A 13870-nucleotide genomic window follows, 5' to 3' on the forward strand; every position below is an offset into this window, starting at 1 on the left:
TGTACCATTACAATGGAGAGATTTGACAGTTTTCAAACTTAGTATCACTAATAGTGGAACTTCCTGATATGATACAGTATCACAACATCACCTGTGAAGTAGTCTTACCAAATGTGTTTAATCTGAATTTAATTAATCTTTAGACATAATTTTACTTTATAGTACATTAAGGGCAAGCCAGGCAAATTTAGAATGTAGACTATTCTACAAAACAACCTTGTGGGACTCTTCAAAAGGTCAATGTCATACGGAAAAAAACTTGGGGGATTAATCCAAAAACTAAAGAGATACTGGCAAATGTAATGTGTAAGTCTTGGTTGGATCCTGGATTGGACAAAACAAACAAAAACAGCTAAAAAAAAGATATTTTGGGGATAACTGAAGAAATTCTGATATGTAATAGCTATTAGATCATATTATATAATTATTATATTATTATTATTGATATACAATCGGTGTGATAATGGAGTTATAATTTTGTATGAGAATGTCCTTTTTCCTAGGATGTGATGAAACATTCAGTAGTGTTAATAAGACCTGCAACTAACTTTTAAATAGTCCAGCAACCACTGTGTGTGTGTGTGTGTGTGTGTGTGTGTGTGTGTGTGTACAGAGAAACAAAAAAAGCTAATGTGGCAAAATATTAACAATGGTTGAATCTAGATGATAAAATATTCATTGAACTGTTTCTTTAAAATTATTTTTAAAACTTTTCTGTGTGCTTGAAAATTTTCAAAATAAAAATTTGGGAAAAAATTTCTCTCATCTTTACCTCCAAATCATTCAATTGGTCTTAAAACTCTATTTTAATTAGCCTTTCCTGGCATACAGTTCCTCTCTGAGAAACTATCTAAAATAACAACCGCTCTCTTTTTCACTCAAGAAACTTCCCGAGAAAAATTACTAAATACAACATGCCACTTTGAATTAGAGTTGGGGACTTATATTTTGGCTCCCTGCTCAGCTGGAAGTTCTGTAAGGTAAGGACTAGGTTTTATATATCACGGCACAAAACCGACCTCAGTGAATTACTCATATTACACCATATCTGTTGATGCTTGTTAAGTCAAAGAACAATTAGAAATAGAAGCCAAGCAGAGAGTCTGCTTTAAATATTGACTTGTAGTTTGTACACTACAGAGTTCACTCAGCTCTCCAAGAGCTCTACCATCTATGTCCTAGAGATGCTCACAGTTAGCAACTCATATTCTTCACAACTTTTATTTACTTTTTTATTTAAAAGTAGCAGTTTAGGGCTTCCCTGGTGGCGCAGTGGTTGAGAGTCTGCCTGCCGATGCAGGGGACACGGGTTCATGCCCCGGTCTGGGAAGATCCCACATGCCGCGGAGTGGCTGGGCCCGTGAGCCATGGCCGCTGAGCCTGCGTGTCCGGAGCCTGTGCTCCGCAACGGGAGAGGCCGCAACAGTGAGAGGCCTGCGTACCGCAAAAAAAAAAAAAAAAAAAAATCAAAAATAAAAGTAGCAGTTTAAGTCCTAACTTTAACATGATTAATAGTACTTTGTCTTTAAATAGGAGTTTACAAACAAGTTTATAAATTTATATCACTAAATTATACCACGGGCAAAGTCCTGAAGTAACAGATGTGAAATGTGTCTAAATTAATTTATAGATGGTTAAAAGAAAAGGCATATAAAGAGAACAAGTGATCTGTCCTACATCACATAGTCAATTCTCAATACTTTATTTCTCTTTTCAACAATGCATGCTTTGTTTCTACTTGAAGAGCTGGATTGTACTTTACAGGAAACCTAAAATAAACTTAGGTCAAGAAATGTAACTGGATTCATTAAAAAATATTTTTGTGAGTACCATGTATTTTTAGCTGCTCTTTATCAACTTTCATAAAGATTTCCCTACCTCGGTCTGCTTCTTGACATAGGTCCATTTCATTTATATAATAATAAATTATAAATCAGTATTTATTTTGCTGATTTAAGATTTTCATCCAAAAATTCATTAATGGTTTCTTCATCTGCTGATTGAAGCAGTCTCTGAATTAGCTGATCCAGGCACTTCTCCCCACATAAAAATTCCTGGTGAAAGAGAGTTACTATGAAAACCTGATTACCAGAAATAAAGGAGAAACAAAACAAAGAATTAAGCATATATTTATTTCATTTCTTTAAAGTTATTATTTAATAGCAACAAAAGATTACTAATCTACAATATAATGAACACAATTGCTAACTTGGGAGGACCCCTAGTTAATTTTGCCTTTTTATGTAAAACGTGAATCCAAAAGAGTAAATGGAATTAAACTCTTACTTAAATTGTTTAAATTAGCATTTTTAAATTAGCCAACCATCCAAATTCAAATTATTTAATCCGTAAGTGGTTTATAATAGTTCTGTTTTTTCTTAAATTAGAAATACAGCGGTTTTAATATCTACAAGTCCTGTGTAATTGAAAAATATTTATACTGAAATATTTCGGGGACAAGTGTCTTGAGGTTTGCAACTTGCTTTCCAATGTTTCAGTAGCAACACAGGTGTATCTATAGAGAGAAAGGGGAAGTGGAGGAGAAAGAGAAGGCAAACATAACAAAATGTTCACAACTGTTGCATCTAGGTATAGGGTATATATATATGGACTAGTCTTTAAACATGTGTGCTTAACATTTCAAAATAAAAAATTGAGGAAAAAACCTCTCTCATGTTAACCTCCAAATAATTCCATTGGGTGGAAACTGTTTCAGTTAAGACTTCCCTGCAGTCTTCCCTGAGGCTTCTCTCTGAGAAACGAGTAAAATAATGACTTCAAGTACCTTTCTTGTGTTATAAAGGTTCTGTGTAATAGAGTTGTTGGGATTAGTGAATTAGCACAGCCTCCTATTTTGGAAATGCTAAAAATCCAGACATTGGCTTAACAGAAATATTTTAATGTTGGCATCTGGAACATAGAACATTTGAAGTTCAGATGTAGGCATGAACTAATCTTATATTTAGTCTTTCTTGAATGGTCTTGAAGTTAAATTTCAGGTTAAGCGTACACATTTCTCTTTCAAATTAAACTGTAGGGGAAAAGATATGCCTTACTATCTTTGTATTCCACAAAACACCAGCATATAGTAAGATGTCGATTAAACTTTAAAATTAAACAGAAAGCAAGAGCACTATGATGAAATTTTAAAATTAAGATTTATACCATTTTGAACACAATATGAAAATTGCTTTTAAAATTAGTGTGCCTGTAAGCTCAAATTATGATGATATTGCCAATGTGACTTCACCATCTGGAAGTTATGTTAAAAGGATTATTACTCTTATTGATAATCACATCACATTTAGAGCTCAGTTGGATTAACCAGAGTGCTAGCGATGCAAAGATCAAAGATGAAGGAGCTGGGGCTTCCCTGGTGGCGCAGTGGTTAAGAATCCACCTGCCAATGCAGGGCACACGGGTTCTATCCCTGGTCCAGGAAGATCCCACATGCCTCAGAGCAACTAAGCCCGTGCACCACAACTACTGAGCCAGCGCTCTAGAGCCCACGAGCCACAACTACTGAGCCTGCGTGCTACAACTACTGAAGCCCGCGTGTCTAGGGCCTGTGCTCTGCAACAAAAGAAGCCACTGCAAAGAGAAGCCCGCGTACAGCAATGAAGAGTAGCCCCCGCTTGCCACAACTAGAGAAAGCCCACGCACAGCAATGAAGACCTAATGCAGCCAAAAATTTTAAAAAATATATGAAGGAGCTGTAGCTCCCAGCTTTCAGAAGCTCACAATCTACTGGGAGACCTAGGTAATACATAAGCTTAATACAGTGCAAGAAATTAAAAAATAAAGGAAGAAAAATTTGAATTAGGTCTTAAAAAGAGAATAGTATTTCTCCAAATAGAGACAAACAGAGCATTTCAGTCAAAAGAATGAATATGAAGAAAGGTATGGCAACAAAATACATTGAAAGCCCAGGACAAGGGTAAATTTCCAGTGTAATTGGAATACAGGGCAGGAGATAGGCTGATGCTAAGGAATCTGCACAAGAACTTTGGGAAACAGAATAAAAATACAAAATAATATATTACATGGTAGTCTGTGCTTATTATCTACATAAACACAAATACAAGTAAAATTAGCTACAAGGGAATTCATAATAAGCATACTGAGTGACCTCAGAGAACCCAAGGGAAGGAATGTACAGGGCTGCTGCCACCACCCTGGGAATGAAGCTGGGCCTCAGGAATAAATGAACGTGGGGATTTATATCATCAGGATTCTTTGCATCCAGTTCTCCCATTTTTGCTCCTTTCAATATATCAGCTTCATTCTTCTCTCACTGAAGACTGCTTTCTCCCCATGGCTGGAAATGTGGCTTCTAACCTCTTGTAAGCTTTATATATTTCAGCTTCATCCACCAAGAGAATGAGCATCTTTGTCTCTAGTTTAAAAATCCTGGGAAGAAACTCATTGACTGGGGCTTGTTTGGATTTCCCCCCCCACAACAAATCAATTATTGTCTTGGGTCAAAATCATGATCATGTAGGAACATAGCTCTGTCAGGAACTATGTGGACGCAGTAGGGAGAAGGCCAGGTATTACGTTATTAATATGTAATACGTCATTAACGTATTACTGTCAGTGATCCCGACGACATGGGATTTAGTTAGGTGAATGTTCAAACCAAACTGACAGAGTAGGGAGAAGACCAGGTTCTAGAATAAGGGAGGAGAGCTGAGCAGAGTCCCACAGGCACCCACTTTCTTTCCTCTCCACTCCTTCCATTCTGTCCTGTGGTGGCGGCCCTGGAGTTAAGGCCTTCAGCACTTTTCCTGCCTCATCTGCAACTCTTCAGTTCCTAAATTATTCAGTCTGACTAGTCTCTTTCCTGTCCTGCATACAGATTTTAACGTTTCACTGCAACATTTTTTTATACCATTTTCAAACTTTTTCCCTTCACTAATATGGAGCACTTTCTTTCTTTCCAATAAGTTGATCAGTGATTTGTAGAGCATATCAATATGACTGTCCTTACTCTTTCTGAGTCTGGCATGCTAGTTTAGTTAGTAATAACGTGTTAGTATTTAGGCCAACGTCAGATATTTTATAACTATAAAAGCCAGTTAATCTGCCTTTGTTTCATGACTGAATACTATGCTGAGCACCTATGTGCTCTTCTGAAAAGTATTACTGGTCATGAGAATGTGGCTGTCTCATGGAAAACCATCACCACTACGAGAAAAACAACTGAAAGACTATGGTGTAATTAGAACAGTATGGCCAAACATGTTTGGTTATGACTGTGTGTTTCCTGAGGAAAGGGAAGCTACTAAATATTTTCTTTTTCAACAAGGCTATGATGTTCTTAGGCAAGACAGCTTTAAATTGCTGCAAAGACAGAGGAAGTGGCATAAGATACACAGAAATTTCTAAGTATGTTAAAAACACAGACATTTCCTCTGTAAAACTAGGACTTTAATTTTGTGTACAGAATGAGACAGAATCAATTGAAAGAAGCCCGAGGTATCACACAGCACCAAGGACAAGGATCAAAACCTTCTACCTTCTGCCTTGTCCACACAGTCTTTATGGGAACCAGTTCACTTTCCCCTTCAATGGAAGGAAAAATAATTTTTCTGTGCTTCATCATTAATGTATTGCTGTCAGTGATCCCAACGACATGGGATTTAGTTAGGTGAATGTTCAAACCAAACTGACAGGGTCTTTTCCCCCCCAACAGAATCATTGTAACACCTGAATATGACAACACACATTGTGGTAGGCAGAATTCTAAGATGTCCCCTGGTGTACACACCTGGCAAAATTCCCTCCCTTAAGTGCAGGCAGAGCTGTGAATACGCTAGACTATCACTCCAGTGATTAGATGGCTAATTAGTTGACTCTGAGTTAATCAAAAGGAATAGTATCCAGGTAGGCCTCACCTAAACAGGTGAGCCCTTAAAAAGGCCATTCCTGCAAGAGATGCAATGGGACAGGGCACACGAAGGGGACTAGACAGCAAGCAACTGTGGTCAGTCTTTGGGAGCTGAGAGCAGCACCCAGCTGATGACCAGCAAGAAAATGGAGGCTTCACTCCTACAACTCAAGGAAATGGAATATTGCCGACAACGACCTGAGCTTGGAAGAGGACTCCACGCTCTAGGAAAGCATGCAGCCTGGCCAGCCCCTTTCAGCTTTGGGAGACCCAGAGCAGAGAACTCAGCTCTGTCGTGCCTGGCTTTCTGACCTACAGTAACTGTGAGATAATAAATAGGCATTACTTTAAGCCACTAAATTTGCAGTAATTTGGTAATCGGTAAAAGAAAACTGATAGACATGTACTGAAAATACATTAATACATTGTGATTACATAACAAAGAATTTGGAATTTAAAAGATAGCTGTTTCATACTGACATAAAGACCATATTTCTTACTAGCAAACTAATAAAAATGTTCACAAATTTGGGGTACTAATATAATCTATCTCAATGTTTTTAAATTACGTGGTGATATTTCAGAGATTACTCTCTAGAATTCGACTATACTTTCTTTGAAAATCAAAGGCACATAAAGCATACTCATTCATATTACCTTAATATTACGAACTTCATATGCTATCCTGTGGTCAGTGACTCTATCCTGGGTGAAATTATATGTCCGAATTCTCTCTGACTGGGCTCTTGTTCCCACCTGTGTCATAACAAAAAGCAATTCATATTTTAACTTTATAATTACTTTTATTACAACAGAAACAGTGCTTGTAAATGACTTTTCTATTTTAACAGTTTAAATCTTTTCTAAATCCATATACACAAAGTGACAAGGAATAAGAATGGGCAGAATTTATTAAGACTACAGGTCTGTAAAGCTTAGTTATAAGAATTAACATCTCTTTGGTACCTCAAACTCCAAATATTTAAAACCAAATTATCTTTCCACCTCAGTCAGTTCTTCCTGCTGGTTTCTATAAATGACCCTACAATGATGTTCCCTTTGATCTAAGTAAGAAACCTGACATCCTACACTTTAACAAACATTTCATGGTAGCTTACTATCTGCCAGGCTGTGATACAGACCGTGAAAGGAACTTCAGCTCATCCCGTTCTCTAACTGCCCAATTCCAGTGGTTTCAAGGGTCTTTTATTCTATCCTGCCCTTTCCATTTCTACTGCCTATCATTCAAGGGCTCATTACTTTCATTACACTCCTGTAAAAATCTCCTGATTAATCTTCCATTTCTCTGCTTACATTGTGTTGCCCTGCTTAGCTTTCCTAAAGCCCAGCTTTCTGATACATTTCCTTCTTTGGCTCCTTCCTGTCTACTAGGCAGACACAACTCAACTCAGTATTCAAGGTACTTCACAATATGGCCAACTTTCTCAACATTATTTCTGAAAATTATATGAACCTCTATAATGCCACTTATTATACCATATCATAATTATGTGCAAGTCTGTTAACTCTGCTTAAACCTCATCTCAAGGGGTGCCCTTCCTTAACACTCTCCTACCGCCTCTGTCTTTCCTGGTCCCAATGTGAAATATGTTATCTTCCTCCTTCAAAACCCCATGCACTTGGAATCTTCTTCACCACACACCAGTTTGCCTTTTGCTATGGTTATTTGTATTCTTAGTCTGCTCATCTGCCCTCCCTCCCCCCACATACAATGCACACAACACCCTCTCTCACTCACTTTCACTTTTTATTTTATTTTTTATTATTTTTTTACCTTTTTTTGAATTTTATTTATTTTTATACAGCAGGTTCTTATTAGTTATCTATTTCACTTTTTATTTTAAAATTTATTTTATTATTTATTTTCATCAAAGCATAGTTGCTACAATATTATATAAGTTACAGGTATCTCACTTTCACTTTTTAAGATAAAAGAAAAAGATTGCTATAACTTACTTTCTAAAGCAAACAATATGAAACTGAAGTCCTAAGTATGGCTGATCACCAGGGGAATGTTTTTAAATGAAAGATTCCAAAACCTAACCTAAGATATACTGAATCATGGATTATGTATTTTTAAAACAGTCCCCAGGTCATCCATTCTGCAACCAGCCAGGTTTGGAAACTACTATCCCAAGGCACCACAGTTATGCCTAGGATCCCACCCAGATCAATTATATCAGAATCTCTGGGGATGGGGCCTAGACATCTACAAAGCTCTCTAGGTGGTAAGTGGAACCAGGGTTGAGAACCTGGCATAATGCCTTCCATATAAAAGCTACTGTATATATTAGCTGAAGAAAAACTCCTAAGTGTCAGAAATATCTACTAAAAAATTTCACACAGATGGACAAGTTAATTGAGAGACACGGAGGTCATTTCTGCCCTTTCAAACCAGACCACTAAAGACGACACACATGCCCACAATCGACATAAGGCCGATCTTGAATACTTACTTTGAAAATTACTGTGTGAAACATCTGATGCCAAAATGTCAAACGGCAAGTAAAACCCAATGTCTTTTATTAAATCAAATGTGGCAGAGCTGACAGTGTTTATGTTATCACTTAGCTGCCAAGAAGTAATGCTTTGTAAATGAGCATTCCTATCTGCAAATGTGTATACTGATGCTGTGCCACAGGCTGGGATTACCACAGATAGAGGCTTAATAAATTATTTATCCTGTCACTTTTACTACTTGCAAGTTAGAATGTGGGTAAGGGAAACAAGAAGGGCAAAAGTGTGAAGGACTAGGACATCTAGGTGAAAAGAATAATTAATGTTTAGTTTTATACAATTAATTTTCCTAACAGGCTGCAAAAATTTTCCAAATTTACCGTAGTTTAACTACCTGCAAATAACACAAAAGCACAGTTATTTCTGGGTTCCACTGTCTCTTCCAATTTCTCTCAAAGAAAAAGTTTACCTTTTTAGAGTTTAAAATCATACAACCCTTTGTTTACTTAAGACAATGACATTTATTCATTTTGCTTAAAACTTATCTATTTATATATTTGTATAAATAATAATACAAATGTATATAGTACAAAATTCAAAAAGTACAAAAGGGTATATAGCAAAAAATTAATCTCTCTTCTACTCCTGGTTCCCAGACTGTATCAGAAGCAGCAGTATTACCAGTTTTTTGCAGTGCCATATATTTTTGATCCCACATAAAGTTATATAATAATAGGGACTTCCCTGGTGGCGCAGTGGATAAGACTCCACGCTCCCAATGCAGGAGGCCTGGGTTTGATCCCTGGTCAGGGAACTAGATCCCACATGCATGCCACAACTAAGGAGCCTGCCTGCCGCAACTAAGGAGCCTGCCTGCCGCAACTAAGACCTGGTGCAACCAAAAAAATAATTTTTTTTTTAATGTAGGAAAAAAAATAGTTATACAATAATAAAAGCATAGGTTTTTAAATTAAAAATCTGAAAAATCTCTTAATTTCCAGAGAATTGTCTTTTACACTAATTTCTTTTAAAGACAATTATGATCTAAAACTGGAGGGAAACAACTGGGAAACAATTTTTAGTTTACACATATCTCCTCTACTTATTTCCAAACTGGCATGTCCAACTTTAGCCATAACCAGTCAGTCTTAAATTATTACTATTTACAAATGAGCATGTTTTCCTGTGCTCTAAGATATTTCCATTCTATTAAGAATATTTACTCCATTTTCTGCATAAAATGATGGCTTTCTGTACAGAGGCATTAAGTTATTTCACTCAATAAATCTTACCTGCAGTTTTCTCACACTCTGTTGTTGACACTTGTCTTTCTCAATAATCTGCTGGTAGAGTCTAGCTCTCAACACACGCAAAGCTATTTCTTTATTTTTTACCTGTGATCGTTCTTGTTGGCATTCTACTACAAGTCCTGAAAAATAACAGGGATCAGAGATAAACTGGAGCCTCCACAAATCAAATTAGAATAGAGATGACGTGTCGATTATATCACAATAAAACTGATAAAAAAGATAGAACTGAGGAACATGTTAAAGGGGGAAAGGTTAATCAGGAAAAGGATGAAAAACATTTTAGATTTAGCACACTCCAGAAACTATTCCTGGGTCATGATGGTAATTGCTTAGATAGCTCTTTAGATTCTGATGTCTAAATGAGGTATTTCAGATGAGAAGGGTATATTGTACAGTACAGGGAAATACAGCCATTATTTTGTAATAACTTTAAAGGGAATATAATCTGTAAAGGTATTGAATCACTATGTTGTACACCTGAAACTAATATAATATTGTAAAAACCGACTATACTTCAAGTAAAAAAATAACAGAGGGCTTCCCTGGTGGCGCAGTGGTTGAGAGTCCGCCTGCCGATGCAGGGGACACGGGTTCATGCCTTGGTCTGGGAAGATCCCACATGCCGCGGAGCGGCTGGGCCCGTGAGCCATGGCCGCTGGGCCTGCGCGTCTGGAGCCTGTGCTCCGCAACGGGAGAGGCCACAACAGTGAGAGGCCCACATACGGCAAAAAAAAAAAAAAATAATAATAATAATAACAGAAAACAGGAAAAAGAAAAAAAGACTTTATATATAGAAACCAATAAGAAGAAACTACCCAAACTCTTTAAAAGGAAGAGTTTAAAGTGAACGTTTCTCAGTTGTCTTGGTTCTAAATCTAGCTAATCAACATATCTAACTGCACATGTTTTGGTTAGTCGACTTCTGGATTTGGGTGGGTTTGACTCACTGTGTAGCCCAGTTACCAGCCCAAATCTAGCCCCAAAATGGTGACTCTTGAGACTTCAGGCTGTGTTCTTAACTTTGCAGCTACCACTCTGAAGGTCTATATCCTGCTCCCAGGTACACTAGAGGTGAAAGGTACTTTCCTTAATGCATCACAAAAACCAAAAGCACTCTTAGCTTAGGCCAGTTGCACTGATAAGGCAGTAACTATTTTGCTGGAGATTTTTAAAAGTTCTATAAAATTCTACTCTTCAAACTATGTTTTCACCCTGTCTAAATAAGCTACAATCACACCTGCTAATAACTTTAAGCAGGCTTCGCCCTTATTGGTTCAATGTTATTTCTTGACTGCTCTATTGCAGCCATGCATTTGGGCTGGGGCACCAGCTTGCTCACGTCTTCCAAGCACTTGCCTGGAGCTCTCTTAAATCAGGAATCCTTTTTTTCAGCACCCAAAGGAATATGAAAGTTTCCATTTCAAGATAACCAGACGGTCATGAGATCTGTTCCAAATTCCTCTTATTAGCTGACCCATACTAACTTTGTCTATATACCTGCACTGTTCTCATCCAGCGGCTCAAGCCAGACCTTTTCTTACTCACCAGCTCAGTAATTCCTGAGGGAACCACTTCATTATCTATTTTAATACATTTTCTGTAGAGGAGTATTTAATCGTTAAATACTCCCTCAGGAATAGAGGACTGAGGGGAGGGGTAGAATATGTTGAAACAAGGTGCTGGAGTTGTTAAAAAAAAATTATAAAAGGGCTTTGAAAAAAAGGTTTGTGGGTAAGACTTAAGTCCTCTTTAGGTCCAAGAACCACATCTAAGTGGGTAAAAAATTGGCCCAAGGTAGTCTGGCAATATAAGCATCAGTCACTTTTGCAAAGTTAGTAATTTATGGCTGACCAGGGTGTAATGTTTTTTTTTTTCTTTTTGAATAAGACACCATCTATGCTCTCAAGGTGCCTTTATTTTATTTTACTTTTTAAATTCACTTATTTATTTATTCTTATTTTTGGCTGCATCGGGTCTTAGTTGCGGCATGCGGGCTCTCTAGTTGAGGCACGTGGGTGCTCTATTTGTGGTGCGTGGGCTTAGTTGCCCCCACAGCCTGTGGGATCTTAGTTCCCCAACCAGGGATCGAACCCGAGTCCCTTGCATTGGAAGGCGGATTCTTAACCACTGGACCACCAGGGATGTCCCCAGGGTGGTTTTATAATCCTCTAATGTTTTAAAGTATTTTAGTTCATTTTTTTCAGAAATTTGGTCACCTTTTACTTTGTTTTTAATTTTTAATTCATCTTAAGCTAATTATTACTGTTTATAATACAGAATACAGGGTTTAGGTAAAACACACTAAGTATTCAACAACTTGTGGATTTCTTAAGTAAATTATGGTAAGCTACAAACATTATAACTTCACTTTTGGTGAGAAAGGATATATTTATATATGCATAGAAAAGAATCTGAAAGGATATACACCAAAGATACATACCAACAATGGTTGTTGGGGATTGTTTTAGATGTTTTCTGTTATTTTGCTCATGTATATAATTCTAGGTTTTTACAGTTTCTTATAGAAGGAAAGTCAATAAAGAACTTTAGGGGCTTCCCTGGTGGTGCAGTGGTTGAGAATCCGCCTGCCAATGCAGGGGACATGGGTTCAAGTCCTGGTCCGGGAAGATCCCACATGCCATGGAGCAACTAAGCCCGTGCGCCACAACTACTGAGCCTGCTCTCTAGAGCCTGTGAGACACAACTACTGAAGCCCGCATGCCTAGAGCCCATGCTCTGCAACAAGAGAAGCCGCCGTAATGAGAAGCCCACACACCACAAAAAAGAGTAGCCCCAACTCGACACAACTAAAGAAAGCCAGTGCGCAGCAACGAAGACCCAACACAGCCAAAAATAAATAAATAAATAAATCTATAAAAAAAAAAAAACAACTTTAGAACACACCCTCTCACCGTCCACAAAAATAAACTCAAAATGGCTTAAAGACTTAAATGTAAGACATGACAGCATAAAACTCCTAGAAGAGATCATAGGCAAAACATTCTGACATAAATCCTACCAATGTTTTCTTAGGTCAGTCTCCCAAGGCAATAGAAATAAAAGCAAAAATAAACAAATGGGATCTAATCAAACTTACAAGCGTCTATACAGCAAAGAAAACCATAAACAAGACAAAAAGACAACCCTCAGAATGGGAGAAAATATTTGTAAATGAAGAGACGGACAAGGGCTTAATTTCCAAAATATACACAGTTCATGCAACTCAGTAACAAAAAAACAAACAACCCAGTCGAAAAATGGGCAGAAGATCTAAATAGACATTTCTCTAAAGAAGACATACAGATGGCCAATAGGCAAATGAAAAGATGCCCATCATTGCTAACTATTAGAGAAATGAAAATCAAAACTACAAAAACGACCTCACACGGGTCAGAATGGCCATCATTAAAAAGTGTCTACAAATAATAAATGTCAGAGAATGTGTGGAAAAAAGGGAATCCTCCTACACTGCTGGTGGGAATGTAAGTTGGTATAGCCATTATGGAAAACAGTATGGAGGTTCCTCAGAAAAGTAAAAATAGAGTTGTCATATGACCCAGCAATCCCATTCCTGGGCATATACCCAGACAAAACTATAATTCGAAAAGATCCATGCAACCCTATGTTTATTTGCACTATTTACAATAGCCAAGACATGGAAACAACCTAAATGTCCACCAACAGATAAATGGATAAAGAAGATGTGGTGCATGTATACAATGGAATATTACTCAGCCATAAAAAGAGTGAATAATGCCATTTGCAGCAACGTGGATGGACCTAGAAATTATCATACTAAGTGAAGTCAGAAACAGAAAGACAAATACCATATGATATCACTTATATGGGGAATCTAAAGTACGACACAGGGCTTCCCTGGTGGCGCAGTGGTTAAGAATCCACCTGCCAATGCAGGGGACACGGGTTCGAGTCCTGGTCCGGGAAGATCCCACATGCCACGGAGCAACTAAGCCCGTGAGCCACAACTACTGAGCCTGCGCTCTAGAGCCTGCGCACCACAACTACTGAAGCCCGCATGCCTAGATCCCGTGCCCGCAACGACAGAAGCCACCACAATGAGAAGCCCACGCACTGCAACGAAGAGTAGCCCCCGCTTGCCGCAACTAGAGAAAGCCCACACACAGCAACCAAGACCCAACGCAGCCAAAAATAAATAAATAAGATAAATAGA

At 37.8% G+C, this 13870-nt stretch overlaps 1 protein-coding gene across 1 annotated transcript in view; it reads right to left on the bottom strand.

Moving 5' to 3' along the window:
* Window positions 1–1678: 1678 nt before the first annotated feature.
* Window positions 1679–13870, bottom strand: part of MTRF1 (mitochondrial translation release factor 1) — a 63317-nt gene continuing 51125 nt past the window's right edge. The window contains exons 10-12 of the mRNA XM_027116114.1: window positions 9661–9797; window positions 6548–6646; window positions 1679–2054 (exon numbers count right to left, since the gene is read on the bottom strand). Of these exons, the coding sequence (XP_026971915.1) occupies window positions 1941–2054; window positions 6548–6646; window positions 9661–9797 (350 nt within the window). The 3' untranslated portion in view covers window positions 1679–1940. The remainder of the gene's footprint in view (window positions 2055–6547; window positions 6647–9660; window positions 9798–13870) is intronic.

Source organism: Aethalodelphis obliquidens, unplaced genomic scaffold, assembly GCF_003676395.1.
Source record: "Aethalodelphis obliquidens isolate GAN/ISIS:26980383/991018 unplaced genomic scaffold, ASM367639v1 scaffold16, whole genome shotgun sequence".
NCBI lineage: Eukaryota > Metazoa > Chordata > Mammalia > Artiodactyla > Delphinidae > Aethalodelphis > Aethalodelphis obliquidens.